A 16,647-nucleotide genomic window follows, 5' to 3' on the forward strand; every position below is an offset into this window, starting at 1 on the left:
TGTCCCTACCAGACCGGTTGCAATTCTGGAGACTAACCCCCAGCAGTAAACAAATAAACAAACAACAACAAAAATCACAAATGTAATCAGGTAAAACAAAATGCTAATTGTTTTTTATGTAATGACCATTTATGATGATGATAAAAGTGACTGAATTTTGCTCTAGAAAGATCATGCTGATCTGATCTCTGTGTGGGGGATTGAGTTATGGCAGCCAGGCAGCCAAGGTGATTGAGACGATGGCAGCTATAGGGACAGAGGGAGGAGGCTCAGCTTGAAAGCGTCTTAACAGTACATCCGGCTCTGGTGTAGAGAAAGAGGTACTGGAAAAACAGGCCTCGGTATTGACATGTTCTCCATGTGTTTATCAGTGGCAGGGATGGAGGCTTTTTTTTTTAAACTATATAAGATGTATTTGTTTTTATGTGTGTGAGTATTTGCCTGCATGCATGCATATGCACCATATGCAAGGAGTGCCCATGGAGGGTAGAGGGTACTGGATCCCACAAACTGGAGTTATAGATATTTGTGAATCATCACGTGGGTACTAGGAACAGAACCGGGAGCAGTAACTGTTCTTCACCACTGAGCCATCTCTCTAGTCCAAGGGATGGAGGTTTTGTTTTGTTTGAGTTTTGAGACAAGGTTTTACTGTGTAGGCCCGTCCAGCCTGGAACTCACTTTGTAGATCCAGCTGGCCTCAGAGTTAAACTCACTTAACTTTGCCTCCTAAATGCTGGGATTAAAGGTATGTGTCACCAAAGCTGGCCAGGATGGTGTTGTTTTTGAGAGACCTCTACTCAAGCATAACTTCATGCTTGGTTGAGCCATGTGTAGAATTTAAGAACAAACCAACATAAAGCAGAGTTGGAATTTATTAAAAACTGAGAGTAAGGTACACTGGGGAGCTAAGTATGGTCTCTCCTTTGAGGGGTTCACACCCTTGAGGTTTGGGTTTTTTGAATTTCATTGTTCAGCGGGTTTCTAAGGTGACCTCTTCCCGGTCTTTGCTTCCTTTATTGATGTTTGAGATTTTAGAATGGCTCCAGCGGGGTCTGGGGTAGGATTACAGTCAGATAAGAGAAAAACAGAACCCTGACCAAAAGTCAGAGTTGCACAAGAGGGTGAGGACGTGCCGTCTCTGTCGTCTCTACTGTAGGTGGGGCTTCTGGTAAGAGTCCTGAAAACTGCAGATTCATGGCTGGAACGGAGAAGAGCCTTCAGCAAATGACACTCATCCTGTTGGAATTCTCAATTCCACCGGGTGATAGGATGTCGGCAAATCCGGGTCTTTGTGGGTCTACCTCTCATTGATAAAAGAATTTCAGAATGGACTTAAATAGAAGCTCAAGGACCATTTCATTAGTGTTTAAAAGAAAAAGCCCGGGACAGGCAAGCTGTAAACCTCAGCAACTGCCTGGAGGAGGATGGAGGAGAGGGAGGAGGGGGGAAAAAAGCTGTGTCATTGAAGCTGTCATGGAGGCCAGACACATGGCTGACGTGACGAGCAGCCCCGCGGTGAGAAGGCAAAGTTTAGAGACAGAGTCAGGAACTCTAAATGTGGCGTGGGAACGCCCGGAGTGTTAAAAAAAAAAAAAAACTATGCTAAGAGATAGAGAGAAGTAAAGGTATGCTTTTTTGAGTAATTTGAATAATTCAAAACACTGGCCAGACATGAGCCACATAATGTGACTGCTTCATAAGCTTTTGCACTTAGGTAGGGGATGCTGGGAAGGAAAGTGTAGGTATCTTATTAAAGAACTAATTATCCCACTTACCTCTCTCCATGGCTTAAGGTGAGCTATCCTGTAGTGGTCCTAGGAATGAACTGAACCAGCCCGAATATAATTCTATTTCCTTGGTCAGGAGTTTCTCTGCTCTCAGGAGAGTCTTCGGTTAGATTCCAAGGGAAAGAGTTCTTCTCTTCCTCTCTCCCCCATGTTCCCACGTCCTTTTATCCCGATTCAAATCTTCACATGGTAGTAGCCCCAACTGAGTGGGAGAATAGAGAGAGAGTCATAAAATGGGAGAAAGATTAATCCTGTTTAGGGGAGGCTGAGCTTGGAGGTGGCATCTAAGAAGCTGCTGAAGATACAAATGAATGTAGTGTCTCGCCTTTCATCTGGGTGCTCAGGAGGCAGGGCAGACAGATGTCTGTGAGGTCAAGGCCAGGCAGGTCTACATAGTGAGTTCTAGAACAACAAGAGCTACACTATAGACCTTTTTTTTTTTAATTAAAGATTTTTAAAAAACAAGGTATAAATTCAAGGTTACGTATGACACTGGTTTGGAGGATTCTGGGAGATCTCACTAATAATGGGAAACGACTTAGGGTATAATCCTAAAGTAAACTAACATTTATGAGGGTCAGAAAGAAAACGGGCTCAAACTTGGTCTGGGGCAGAGTGTTTTTTGTGTGATGTAATTTACAACTCCTTCTGGGAATCGATTAGCATGCTTGGTAAAGTGTGTGAACAGTTTTCTGACAAGAGTTTAATAAGACTGAGATCTTCTGGGAAGCAAGGGTTACCTGCTAGCCTCACTGACTAGCTTAGTAATCTTCAGCCAGATGCTTTCTTTTCCTATCTGTCTTGTGTCCATTATCAAACCTTATCAGCCAAACATTTTTTTTCTTATAAAATATCTCAAGTAAAATTACTCCTTCTTTTAGATTCTTTCCAAAAAGCCTCTCGTCATGTGTGAGGCTTGAGCAAAGAATCGGCAGGGAGAGGTAGGAAAGGAACAAGAATGTCCATGCTGTGAAAGTCAGGTGACAACATTTCAAGAAAGAGGGGCCGAACCAGTGAGATGGTTCAGCGGATAAAATCACTTTCTGCCAAGTCAGGACCCACGTGGTAAAGAAAAGAACCAAGTTCAGCCCACTGTCCTCTGTGTGCCTGCGGTGACACAGGCACACATCTGGAAAAGAATAAATACATAATTAAAAAATAATGTCTAAGACCTACATATTATAGACAACAAGATTTAGGGAAAAGCTGGAAGAAGCTGAGGAGGAGGGGGACCCTGTAGGAGGACCAGCAGTCTCAATTAATCTGGACCCCCATGATCTCTCAAACACTAGACCACCAACCAGGTAGCATACACCAGCTAATATGAGGCCCCAACACATATACAGCAGAAGACTGCCGGGTCTGGATTCAGTCAGAGAAGATGCACCTAACCCTCAAGAGAGTAGAGGCCCCAGGAGTTTGGTTGGGGGGTTGGGGGTGGGGACATCCTCATGAAGACAGGGGGACAGAGAGGAGGTATGGGATGTGAAACAGTCAGAGGGTGTGTGGGGGGGAATAAAATCTGGAGGGTTTTTCTTTCTTTCTTTCTTTCTTTCTTTTTTTTTTCGAGACAGGGTTTCTCTGTGTAGCCCTGGCTGTCCTAGAACTCACTCTGTAGACCAGGCTGGCCTCGAACTCAGAAATACGCCTGCCTCTGCCTCCCAAGTGCTGGGATTAAAGGCGTGCGCCACTACCGCCCGGCAAATCTGGAGTTTAAGAGAAAGAAAGAAAGAAAGAGAGAGAGAGAGAGAGAAAGAAAGAAAGAAAGAAAGAAAGAAAGACGCATGAATGAACAATATTTTCAAATTTGGAGAGGTTTAGAGACTGTCCCAGCCTTTACCTAGAAAAATGTTGTACTAGCTGGTTGTTTACCAACTTAACACAAGTTACAATGACCAGAGACGAAGGAGCTTCAGTTGAAGAAATGCTGCCATGAAATCCAGCTATAAGGCATTTTCTCAAATTATTGATCAATGGAGGCGGGTCTAGCCTATTAACGGGTGGTGGGCCTGGTTCTATACGGCTGGCAGAGCGAGCTAGGTTAGGAAGCAAGTCAGTAAGTAGTACCTCTCCATGGCCTCTGCATCTACTCCCGCCCTGTTTGAGTTCCACTCCTGACTTCCTTTGATGATGAACAGCAACATGGAAGTGTCAGTCAAATAAATAAACCCTGTCCTCACCAACTTTTTTTTTTTTTTTGTCATGGTGCTTTGTCACAAACAGTAGTAACCCTAACCGAGCTCAGTCTTATCCATCTGTGGCCGAGTCATTTTTTGTGTCTTTTCTTTCTGCGGGTGACCCACTGGTCTTTCAAAAAGTGTGGGCGTACGCATAACGCAGGGAGGAGAACTTTTGCAGATGTTCTGCTCCATATTGTGTTCAAAGGTATCCGGAAGAAGTCGGTCGCCACGACAGGCGCCAGCCAGGCGGGTGGAAGATAGAGTCAGAGGCCAAGAAAGCAAGCTGGGAGGGGCTTCAGAGCATGGGGGTGGGCGGGTGGGTGCTGTGATGTGTGGATAGGTCAACTCCTCCCACCGTGACGCGAAGGGGCGAAGGCGCCTGCTGGGAAGATCACCTGCTCTTTGGGTTCCAGAAGGCGGAGGACATACTTGTCTCTTCGTCTGCTACCTCTGAGGAAACTCGGGGCTCTGCTCAAAAGTGCTGAGGTAGGTGGTACACCTTTGAGATGGGTCTTGGGGAGAAGAGGGGCATTGGTTAGGCAAAGAGGGAGGCTTTGGGGATTGTTGAGGTAGGGGGATAATATCCTGGAACCAGTGAGCGTAAATGTCCATCAGCCCGCACTGGTCAGTGTTTTCCTCTCCGCCCTTTCAATCTTCCCTTCGCTCCCACCATTTTGAGACCAGATCTTTGGGAGCCCAAGCTGGAGGAAAAAGCATTGAAGTTGAGAGGAATTGGAACTTTGATGGACCTGAGCACTGGGATGGCAGGCGTGAATTTACGGTACTGATCTGGGCCGTTCGATGGATTTTGGGCCTGTTAGGCAAACGCCCTACCAACTGTGCTACATCCTTAGCCCCATGCTTCCAGTCCAGATTCAGCCATCTGCGGCTTACTCTGCTGTCTAGCCCTGTAGCCTTAGTTTTTTCTCTGCTGTAACTCTACGGATCTTTGCCGTAACTCTGAATCTAGGATCTGCCACCCAGCTCTCTCATCCAGTACCATTCCCCACGTCCCGTAGATTTTCTGTGTGTCTTGGATGTCTAGAGGTCTAGATGGGTGTCACATGGGGACCTTTCTGCAGAAGAATGGAGGCTTATAAGAGCCTGGTTTAACCTGTCTCATTTATCCTTAGCTTAGAAGTCAATTTCTTTCCAACACGGGAAGGAATTTGAACTCTGAAAGTTCTGGGCGTCTCCCCTCAAGATGGCTCAGGAAAGCAAACGCGTGCGTGCTCGTGCTCCCCCTCCCCCCTCTCTCTTCCTTGCTCCCTCGCTCTCTGCTCCCCCCTCCCCTCCACCTCTCCCTCTCCTTTCCCCATCCCCCTCCCTCTGTCTCCCTCTTCCCCCTCCCCCCCCCCCCCCCCCCCCCCCCCCCCCCCTCTCTCTCTCTCTCTCTCTCTCTCTCTCTCTCTCTCTCTCACACACACACACACACACACACACACACACACACACAGCCACACAGCATCCCAGAAAAAGTGAGTGAATTGTGGGAACGTCATACCAAGACTTGGGATCCTTTGCTTCACCAACATTCAAGCGGGTGGAGCTAGCTACCCTTACAGCTTTTCTTTATCTCCCAACTCCCAGCTAGCTCTCCTTCAGGAAAAAGGAAACCTGTATTGTTTTTCTCATTTGCTAGTGAGGTGGGCTCAGATCTTTAAGGTATAATGCGGAAGGAGAAAATGGAGGTCTCCCATAATGGCCTAAAAGAGATCTTGGGCGTGACTACTCAAAAGGACCTCTGGAGGCCTCGTGGGATCATGGCCTGTGGGAGGTGCCCACTTCCGGGAGGTCTCTCTGCTTGGTTCCTGCTCTTCTCTGATTTGCCTGTGTGCACCCTTGCAGTGACCCAGGATCCCTCCGCGGCTGTGTCTGGGGCCTCCCATGGTCCCCTCCAGGGACCGGGAGGAGCTGGTCGAGTTGGAGCAGCTGGCCACGCCTTTTTCTAGGCTGGTTTGCCTGGTCTCCCAACTATGACCGCTTCCACGCCAGACCTAACCTGGTAACTGCAGGGGCCTCCTACCCCATGCCCGCCTGGTCAACCCTTCATTCTTCATCAAGTCCCAGGGTTCAGGAAGAATTAATGCTCTCTGACTGTTGTGGTATAGTCCTATGATTTCAGCTAATGTAGAGGCAGAGGCAGGATTGTAAATTCCGGGAGTGAATCCTAGATCGGCGTGGAGTTAATGAGACCCTCTTTCAAAAGCAAATGTAAAAACGGAGCTGATAATGTAGTTCAGAGGTAGAATGCTTGCTTGTTTAATGTAGGCAAGTTTCCAGGTTCTATCACGAGTAAGGTTGGGCTTGGTGAGTGAACGAGCCCGCCATCTTCCCCTGGGCGTAGACCAACCGGCTGAGAAAGCACTCCGAGTGTGAGGGGAGGGGAGGGGACAGGAACTACACAAGCGGTTCTTTCTGTGTAGCCCAGTCTGACTCAAGATCCTGGTGCCTCAACCTCTCCATGGCTAGAATACTTGGTGTATACTACTGTGCCTGCGCATCACAAAGTGATTTTTGAGCCACCACTGTAACCCACTGAATTAATGAAAGGTTTTTGACCATGTAGGTGATTGGATTTTACTTTCTAAATCATCAAGTTTGAGGTGGGGCCAACAGAATTGGATTTCGAGGCCTCAGTGCTGCTGCCGCTGGGGTTGGTTAGAGATTGTGGTTTTTTTTTTTTTTTTGTGTTTTTTTTTTTTTTTTTGTTTTTCGAGACAGGGTTTCGAGACAGGGTGTAGTCCTGGCTGTCCTGGAACTCACTCTGTAGACCAGGCTAGCCTCGAACTCAGAAATCCACCTGCCTCTGCCTCCCGAGTGCTGAGATTAAAGGCGTGCGCCACCACCGCCCGGCAGAAATTGTCTTTTTAACTACGATTTTTCTAGTATTGGATAAGGCTGGATCGAAGGCTAGAGTCGGTTCTCAGATTAAAAAAAAAAAAGTGGGGTGGGGCATGAAGGTTCTGGAAGGGAGTTAACAAATAGGCAGACAGTTGAGCTTGGTGATAAAAATGCCAGACATTTCTACAAGCTGATGAGGGCCAGGGAGTGTGAAGTGTCCAGCAGAGAAAGATATGAACAGAGGTGGCCAAAGACCCGAAGATAATACACACCACATGAAAAAAAAAAAAAAAAAAAGCCCTGAACAGAAATGAATACTGTATGTAGGCGAAAGCACAGCTATAAGATGTAATGTTTGGCTTCATTCCAATTTCAGGAAAATGGCAGGAAAAACATAGAAATATGGCAGTGTTTACAAAAGTTATGTCTATGATTGAATGCTTATTTCTTTCATATTCCTGAAATTTCAAAGTCGTGTGGTATTTATAGATAATAGATGCTTTTCTTGCTTTGAACCTCCTCAGACTTGGACATTTCCACCTGGTTGGATTAAGTTATTCACATCTCCCATTTCAGACTTACTTCTCTTTGACACATTATATTAAAACTATGAAGCACAGCAGAATTAAAGCAACTAAAACCACAACAGTTGGCAAAAGACAACAGAGAAAAGGAAGAATCTCATGGGGGCGGGGGAAGAAACTGAAGTTGGAACTAATATTGACATAAGTGTCCTGAGTGGGTATTGGAGTTATTAGTTATTCCGTGGATTGAAAACTGTCACCACCTATGTGAAGGGGCCATAGGCTGTTCAAAAATAGTGACCTCATCTCCTAGGTCAGCTAGGCAACTCTAGTCCAATCTCTTAACCTACTATCTCTCCTAGGTATTAGGCAGAAACTTAAGATGGTTCTTGATTTGTTAAGAATTCTATACACATGATTTGTATGATTTCTACACCACAAATAGGAATACAAATATCCAAATTTTTATTCTGTTAAAAATCCATTACTATGGAAGACCATGCTGTGAGGCGAAGCCCTCTTCCATGTAATATAATCCAAACAGGTTAACAAAGTGGTCCTTGGCAATCATACAGTGGTGACGATTATCCTTAAAAATCCCTTTGATAATAACACTATTTAGGATACAAATCAAATTCAAATCAAAAAAACAAAAACATAACCATTTGTTAGACTTGAATCATTCTATCTAAGACTGACCTTGTTGGAAAAAAATCTGTGTGTCATCACACACACACACACACACACACACACACACACATATATGCACGCATACATACATACATACATATATACATACATACATACATACATATATACATACATACCAACTGGCCAGTTACACTTTCTTGTCCATCTCTGGAGAGAAAGGACGTATAGGACTCCTTTTATTTCAAATACAAGAGTGCTTTCTGTCTGAGAAGCTGAACCTAGGGCCTTGTGAGTGCCAGGCACGAGCTCTGCCACCAAGCTGCTTCATCCTGAAATATGAACAAGCCATCTTCTTGCCGAGGCCTTTCAATTCTTGGTGAGGAGAAACACTCAAATGACATAACCCAGTGAGTATTCAGAGGATTAATGAGGAATGCTTTCTACACCACAAATACGAATACAAATATGCAAGTTTTTATTTTGTTAAAACTCCATTAATATGGAAGAACACGGCTGAACTATGTTTGACCAGAGTTGAATGCAAAGGGGCACTACGGCCTTGTAATTACAACATGGGCACGGAGCTGCCAGGAAAGAGAAGCGACTTGGGGTTTCTACCACACTTTGTAGCAATTTTTTTTGAACACCCTTCCATCTCTGATAACAGAAATAACAGAATGTTCCAGAGACTGGGAATTGGTGATCTGGATGATTTGCAAGGGGAGAGTGACAGGGGGGAATGAGTTTCTTTCTCCTCGTCAAGTTTTGCACTTACACACTTACACAGGACAGCATTGCACATTACCACATTACACATTGTGGCCTTTCCCAGATCAGAAAGGAATTGGTTTTGTCAGAGTTCCCCTTGTGGGATGATGGCAAAAGATGGGATGCCTATTATTTTAAGAAATGCCAACTCTGATCATGAACGAAAGAATGTTTCTTTCCTGTTCCTAGTGGATTCCAGTTGTACTCCATTTCTTCAGAGAGCCGTCACTTCTGTAAGTTTGTGAGCCCCGAGTAAATTATGCAGGTGTGGAGTATAGCTCTAATCCCAGGACAGGGGAAGCAGAGGCGGGTGGATCTCTTGAGTTTCAGGACAGCCAGCACTACATAGTGAGACCCTGGCTCAAAATAAAGAGAACAGTCAAAACATGAGCTGTTAATGAGGAAAGAGACTTTTAGATGTCATTTTTCCTATAATCTCAGGTGAGAAAACAGGGTTCAGAGAGTTTAGTCCTGAGTCCTAGAGTAGCTGGGGCCGGGGCTATTTATAGCATACTCAATTGAGTATCCCAGGCTGGTCAAACTCTTGATCCTTCTGCCCCTCTCTCCCAAATTCTGGGTCTGAAGCTGTGTACCAGCACACCTTTCCTTTCCTTTCCCTCCCTCCCTCCCTCCCTCCCTCCCTCCCTTCCTTCCTTCCTTCCTTCCTTCCTTCCTTCCTTCCTTCCTTCCTTCCTTTTTTGTGTGCTCCTGGGGAATCAAATCCTGGACTTCCTGCTTGCTAGGCAAACAGTCCAGCTACAAACTCCAGCCCCGACCAATATTTTTCTTTTTTTAAAAAACTATTTAATTCTTCTCCATACATTATATCCTGATTACAGTTTCTCCTCCCTCCTGTCTTTCCAGTCCCTCTCCCCTGCCTCCACCTCCACACTAGATCCACTCTTTCTCTGTTTCCCTTCATTCAGAAAAGAGCAGGCCTTCCAGGGATCTCAACCAAACATGGCCTAACAAGTTACAGTAAGACCAGGCACAAACCCTCAGATCAAGGCTGGATGAGGCAACCCCATAGGAGGAGAAGGGTTCCACAAGCAGGTAGAAGAGTAAGAGACAGTCCCCTGCTCCTACTGTTAGCAGTCCCGCAAGCAAGAACACCAAGCTACACAGACACAACATATATGCAGAGGACCTATTGACCAATATTCTTGATCTGTGTCCAAATTGAGAGGATGCTCCGGTAGCCTCTGTATTGTGGGGAGAGTGTGCACCATTTTACATTTCTTTTGTGCTCTTCTAATTCAACATTCTTTGCTTTTATTGCCGGATGTTTTAGGCAACAGACTAGTCAGAAAAACAAACGAGCATGCGAAACAGTAGTTTTATTTTATTTTTAAGCATATCCTTGGATTTATTTATCTTTTGCGTATGATGCGAGGGTTCTTCTGGAATGTGTGTGTCTAATATCCATGGAGGTCAGGTGGTCACATTGGAACTGGAACTGGAGTTCCAGATGGCTGTGAACCAACATGTGGCTGATGGGAACAAACCCAGTCTTCGGCAAGAGCAAGTCCTCTTAATGTTGGGCTATCTCTCCAGACCCTCAAACTGAGATTTTAAAAAAGTACTTTAAAAAGTTCTTATTTATTTAAGATAGAATGCATAAAGGCTGGCTGGAAGTTAGAACGGGTGCAGTTTGTCATGGAGAGACGATGAACAAGAAGGCAGTGGGGACAGAGACACCTCTCTTTGGAAAGCCTGATCTTGTATTCTCATTGGGTTCTCTCATTCCCCGCCTTCCCTCTCCCCTCCTTTTCCTTCTCCCTCTCCTTCTCTTCCCCCCAACCCCTCTCTCTGTCGTGTGTGTGTGTGTGTGTGTGTGTGTGTGTGTGTGTGTGTACTATAAACCACACAGAACTAGTAAGGGTTCCTACCATCCTTTGGCGCCTCACCTGTTCTGGGCAGGACTGGGTGGGCACAGCACGGATCCTGCTGTGGAGTCTTTATCTCTTTATGAAGGAAATGGGAGAGGGAGAAAGCACATACATTTACGATTTCTGTTGCTTTGCCCTGTTTTCCTGAAAAATAATTGAAAGGCACAGTTAGGTTTATCCTTCCATTTATCAGACTATGATTTCTGTGCGAATCAAACCTGTTTGATACAGAATTATGATCCCAATGCATAATCTTGACTTTTGGGTTCAATATCTGATTTTGTAATTAATAATCATCATTCTTATTTTCTCAATGGGAGTTGTAAGTGTATTTTCCTTCTTTGGCTGTTGAATGTGATATACATGTATTTCCTTGGGGACTCCATGAAAATAATTAGTCTCCATATAAAAGTTGGTTTTTAGTATGTAAAAAAACCAACAACCCCCCCCCCCCTTTACACATATGTATCAACATGAATCTTTGGCGATTACTTTTATACTAGTCTAAAGTTTAGCATTGGTCTCAGTCCTATTTGGAAGGAGAAAAAGTCCAGTTCCGACAAGAACGCTCTAACATAAAAGTAAAGACAGTTTACAGAAGATGGCTGTCATTTAGTGGATTAATGCAAATTTGCAATGAGTTCAATACAAGTTTAGGTAAAGCTGGCGTCCTCCCTCCCAGAATTAGACTGTGCTTTAAACTGTCATTCGAATTTAAAATTATTACTACAAAACAACTATTTTCTTATTCAGCCTAAAAACAAGAACATTTCACCCAAACCATACACTTTAATATCCACGCTTTTAATCGACCTGATTTAAAACTAATTTGCAAGAAATGCATTTCTGCATGTCGCCCAGAGTTGGAACTGGGACAGTAGTTTTGGAGGGGGTAATTTCATAAACCTTCCTCCTAGGAGACACCTGGAGGGTTTGCGGGCTCCCTAGGTGGGTGCAGGGGGAGATCCCCTCTGGCTGCAGTCAGGACCCCAAGAGTTAACGGGAGCGAGCCCCTACCAGCGGCTCCCCGCCCCACCCTCTCCTTTTGCTTGGGGATTAAAGTGCTCCCCCCTGTGGCAGCAGTGACCCAGAAATGAGTCTGCGTCCCCGCGCTTCCTCCGCCGCCAGCCGCACGCCCTACCGGGAGGGCCTGGGCGCGCCGGGCCGGCCGAGCGCGCGGGCGACAGCAGAGGCCTGCCCGGCTCCCCGCGCGGGCTCGGTGGCCCGGACCCATGCGGCGCGGCGCGCAGCCCGCGGAGGCCCAGCCCGTGCGCAGCAGGTACGCGGGGGCGGAGGCGCGGGGGCGCGCGGGTCGGGGTGCGCGTCTCAGGCCGCGGCCGCGGCGGCTGCAGGACGAGCCGAGAGGCTCAGCCATATTTGATGGTTTTGTTGCTTCGCTCGGGAGTTCTCGGGAGTAATGTAATGCCGAAGGTCGCTGCCTAGTGGAAATAATATAGTACGTCATTAATATGGCGCCAAAAGATTGGGCTGTGGATCTGTAGCGCGGAGGGAGGAGGCGGCCGCCCGCGCCGCGGCACTATCCCACCAGCAACTTGGGCATCGCCGGGTGGGGGCCGGCGACGAGGCCGGGATGGCCGCGGAGCCCGAGAATTGATCGGTGTCGGATCAGTAAGTTCTATTCCGATTATTATTTTCAATCGGAGGAGGGCGAAGGCTTAGAGCTTTTCCTTTTAAATGTACGAAGAACATGAGGTTTTTCAGGTGATCCATCCTACGTTTTCAGCAGCAGAAACCCAGTTTAGTTTATACATAAAAAAAAAAAAAAAAAAAAAAAAGCCAAAGTGCCTTAGGCTGCATGAAAGTGGAAAGCGTAGTAGCAACTTGGTAGACAGATGGCAATGGCAGAGCGCAGGTTCGCGTACATATATGTTTCCAGAGTGTTTGACAGTGTGTGTGTGTGGGGGGGGGGGGAAGGAGGCTGTGAGGGTATGTTTTTCTAAACATAGGTGTGAGGGGGTACATCTGTGTGGAGTCGCCGCAGCCCTGGTTCTTGTCACCGCGTCACCACATGTCCAAAATATTCATTGCATCAATTCAAGGGCAGTGAGAAGGGGATGAAGGGACAGCTTGGCAATTAGATTTTTCTAGAATGGGTTTCGAATGATGAGACCTTTTACTTCCAGCAAGGCTGCCTGTAAAGTGTAAAAGACTTCATCAGTGAGATTGGGAAGGACTTCATCGTTAGAGCGAAGTACCTTTAATTATGAACTTAAAACGGATTGCAGATTGGAACCTTTGGCACCATCTGCAAATTGTGGGGGGTGGGGTCTCCGGGTCTCCTGTCTCCCTTACGAACACATGCACATGCGGTGTGTACCCCGGGACTGCAAGTTGCAAAACCTTCCCGTGCACGTGTCTGGTGCCTGTGAGTGTGTTTGCGAGTTGGGTGCTGTTGTTCAGTAGCCAGTAGGTTTTCCGGGTCGGCTCGGCGTAGGCTTGCAAATGCGGGAGAGGGATGGAATGTGGAATGTTGACCGGAGAACCGAATCCTTTCGGAACGGTCCCATTTGCTGGAGAAATTCGATACCTTCCACCTCCTACCCGCCCCCCCAATCCCCCTCCCGCCCGCCTTCGGGCAGGAGGCGGGGCTGAGGACGCCGCTGCTGCTCAAAGTGGCGGAGCGCGGCGGCGGGAGGCAGGTGCACAGCACCGCCGGTGGGGGTGCCTCAACTTCCGCGGGCGTTTAAATAGCAGCCGGGCTCCCCTCCCACCGGTAATAGGTGACCTGGCGCTCGCGGGCGGCGGGGGAAGGGACTGGGTACGCCGGGGCACGAGCCTACGCGGCACGTGGGCAGGTGCTGGTTGGCCCCGGGGCCAACTTTTGCTGCCCGCCCTCCCGTGCAGGCGAGAGGCGACGGGCGCAGAGAAGGGGACGGGCGGCGGCCCCAAGGCGGCTCCTTGTCGCTGCCCGTGTGTCGCCTAACGGTCCCAGACGCTCCGGGTCCGCGCGGGGGTGGCCCGGCCCCGTCCCCACGCCGGAGTCCCGCACAAAGCCCGCGGCGCGGGGTGGCCGCCGCCCGTCGCCGTCCCTGTTCCCGCGTCGCGGCGGCCGCAGGCGTTTGTTTGTTGCTTGCGCGCCGCCCTGCGCGCCGGATGGCTTCCTGTGACAGAGGTGATCCACAGTTTCCAGAACTGTCTGGGGGCGGGAGCGCGAGCCGAGCCCGCCGCGTTGCTCCACCGCCGCTCTGCTGCTCCCCGGGCCCGCGGGGAGGCCGGGGAGGGACGGCGTAGCCGTTTGCAGCGGCGCAAGTGGCGTGCGGACGCGAGGGAGCGTTTGATTTGCAACTGGGGCCGAGCGGATTGGTGCAGCTGGTGGCGGCGGGCGGGAGCGGCGGCGGGGGGTGGCCACTTTCAAACGCCGAGGGCGGCGGCGCGGGCGCGAGGCCGGCTGCGCCGCGGGGAGGCGGTGTCATCCCCGCACCGGGGCCGGAGTTACTTTCCCCTCCTCCCGCGCTGTTGTTCCTGTCGCCTCGGGAGGAGCGGGAGCGTGAGGGGGCGGCGCCGCGCCGAGCCGGGCCCTGCGCCTGGCGGGCGGGCGGGCGGCTGGGATGCCCGCGGTCTGCAACCCCACCCCGGGTCTCCAGCCCGTTTTCCCACCCAGCCCGGTCTTCCCCAGCCCAGATTCAGGCCCTGCACCCCTTTTATCCGAGGTCCTTTTCTCTCCCATCCCCCACGTTTCCCCCACTTTCCAACCCCTAGAGCTTCCCTCTGCGGGCCTTCCTCCCCACTTACGACCCCCCACCCCACAATCCTGAGTCCAGGGCCTCCCCTTCCGACTTCTTATTCCCTGGCCCCGGGTACTCCCCACACCCGAGACCCTCACTCTGACCGCCTCTGCGGCCCACGGCTTTCCGGGCTCCGCATCCACGCTCCCGGCTCCGGCTTCACACCCGGGCTCCCCCTTCTGGGCGCGCGGGGGCGGCCGCACTCTTGGCGCTGGTGAATTGCTGTGAGCAAACAACAACAAAAAAGCGGGCGATTTAAATGTGCCTTCGAAACCGGTTAGAGCTCGTCATCTCTAGGAGACCCATTTAAAGCAGCTGTAGGTGGCTTGCTTTCTAGAAACGTGGTGGCAAAGGTCTTCCACCCTTTGTTGACCCGAGCCTGTGGGGGATTTAAAATTTCCTTTTGTGAAATGTTTATGTTTGGCCACGGAGCTCCACTTTTAGGAAAGTGAAAGAGGACGAGGATCTGACTGAGGTCCTCATTCCTGGGAAAGTTTGTGGGGTTCGTGGAGTTCTCCTTTTTTGAATACCCGCGGTGGATGAGATACCTCTCTCACTGCTTAAGGCTAGTTAGTGCCTTCTTTCAAAGCTAATGAACTCGTTTCAAGACAGAATAATTTTGCTGAACGTGATTCATTAGTGGTTAGACCACACTCGTTAAGACCATAGGATAGACTGTACCTGGCGAAAGGAAGGGTTCATTGGGGAGTTCTTGTAGGTAGTAGTCGACTGCATCTGCAGTCGAGGTGACCCTGCTCTTTGCAACTCAGATATGTTTAGTCTTTCTTACCACAAAGATTTTAGTCCCGTTTACTATAACTTTTTTTTTTTTTACATCTTTAAAATCTTTATTACACTTAGTATTGTAGGACTATGATTAACCAAGGGTATTGACACAGAAAACTGAAAAACATGAATGGGGGGGCATACTGTGTCTGCTTAGAAGCAAGTAGAGGTTCATAGTCACCTTGGATTCAGACCTATCTTTAATGAGGTATGTGACTTCTTGAAAATATTTAACCTCACATTAGTTTTAGCTTGGTTGTCTGCATATGAATATAGCTCTGCCCCTGAGATTCTAACCCAGAGCCCAGCATTCTCTTATCAAGTACGGACAATTTAAAACAACATTTTTTTTTTTGAATGTTTGGTGTTTTATGCCCTTCATAAAGTTGTAAAGGTATTTGACCTTGAATTTTATCTTCTAGAACAAATAGTTTCCTGCTAGTGTCCCAGGTTTGCCCAAGTCTTTATGTCCGTGCTTGCGCACATTGGATGGTCATTCCCAGAGTGTGTAGCAGACTTGAATTTTGTTCTCCTTTTGAGTCCCATGCTGCTTCTTCATAGCAGGGATTTCAACTGTCAGAAAACACAGGACCAGGACTGTAGCTAAATGGTGATGGAGCTGGTTGTCTCCACTGCCTGAAGCTCTGGATTCAGTCTCCAGTATAGCCAAAGGGGGCAGGGGTTAACTGCCTCCTTCTACCACTTGAAGGCCTGTACTCTATGAGAAAGTGTTTTACTCTGTAGTCACCAAGGTTGCAAAGTTGTCATTTAGAAACAAAGCTTGCCTAGCCCAGAGGCTTGGAAGAAGATAGGTGACCCAATCATGGGGTGCACAGATAGAAACAGAGTTTCGTGTGCCCTGCAACGTGGTAGATGATCCCTTGGGTCAGGAAGGTATTAGATGGTGGTGGTGTTGAAAAATACAGATGTTTTACTCAAGTGTAGTTTGTGTGTGCTTGAATCCAAGTAAGGCTCACATGCGTGCCTGGGAGGGGCTTTCCCTGTCCACTCGCCTGGTAAACTGTCTCTTTGATTACCAAGGCATGTTTGTTTTCCCCATTTAGCCCTAAACACTAGGCCAGCTTTTTTGAAACCACTGGCCCTTGAAGGACCATTCATTGCATGCGACCTAACATTTTGACAAAGCGCCTGAGAGTAAACGGGCGAACCTATGTTAATTGAGTTAATTCTCAAGTCAGACATCTTCATTGTAATTTGGGAATCTTAGATTCGGAAATGTTTGGAAAGGAAGTGTGGTTATCTGGTGTATGTGTGTTCAGATCACCTGGGGAAAGGGTTGTTTTCAGATTCCGTTGTGAGGTGGCTGGGATAGTCTGTGCAAAGGTCTTGGATGGGGATTATATCCTTGACAGGGCTGGGAGTGAGTGAGGAGGGAGTAAATGTCTACAAGTATGTCTCCTGCCCCCTTCTCTTGCTCATCTTTGGTTTAGTATTAAAAGAACAGGTGG

At 48.2% G+C, this 16,647-nt stretch overlaps 1 protein-coding gene and 2 long non-coding RNA genes across 7 annotated transcripts in view; 1 reads left to right on the forward strand and 2 right to left on the reverse strand.

The window, feature by feature from the left end:
* Nucleotides 1–857: 857 nt before the first annotated feature.
* LOC143441869 (uncharacterized) lies at nt 858–2,136 on the reverse strand. Of its 2 annotated transcripts, none has more exons than XR_013109610.1 (2): nt 1,779–2,136; nt 858–1,201 (listed from the first exon to the last, which is right to left on the reverse strand). It is a non-coding gene; the product is annotated as an uncharacterized LOC143441869 (long non-coding RNA). The 2 variants fall into 2 exon arrangements; XR_013109611.1 differs by having other exon boundaries at nt 858–1,304.
* A 6,171-nt stretch (nt 2,137–8,307) lies between these two features.
* On the reverse strand, nt 8,308–11,912 carry LOC143441973 (uncharacterized). The gene is made up of 3 exons (XR_013109786.1): nt 11,788–11,912; nt 10,665–10,790; nt 8,308–9,113 (listed from the first exon to the last, which is right to left on the reverse strand). It is a non-coding gene; the product is annotated as an uncharacterized LOC143441973 (long non-coding RNA).
* Jade1 (jade family PHD finger 1) overlaps nt 11,769–16,647 on the forward strand; it is a 54,354-nt gene continuing 49,475 nt past the window's right edge. Inside the window, exon 1 of one of the 4 annotated variants that reach the window (XM_034499598.2) lies at nt 11,769–11,925. Coding sequence is in view for 1 of the 4 variants with exons in the window: in XM_076932341.1 (XP_076788456.1) it covers nt 13,761–13,779 (19 nt within the window). In the remaining 3 variants the exon portion in view is untranslated. Of the gene's footprint in view, nt 11,926–12,108; nt 12,276–13,189; nt 13,381–13,480; nt 13,780–16,647 lie in introns of those variants that run through there. The other 3 variants (XM_034499599.2, XM_076932342.1, XM_076932341.1) reach the window with 3 other exon arrangements.

This window comes from Arvicanthis niloticus, chromosome 4 (assembly GCF_011762505.2).
Source record: "Arvicanthis niloticus isolate mArvNil1 chromosome 4, mArvNil1.pat.X, whole genome shotgun sequence".
Classification (NCBI taxonomy): Eukaryota; Metazoa; Chordata; class Mammalia; order Rodentia; family Muridae; genus Arvicanthis; species Arvicanthis niloticus.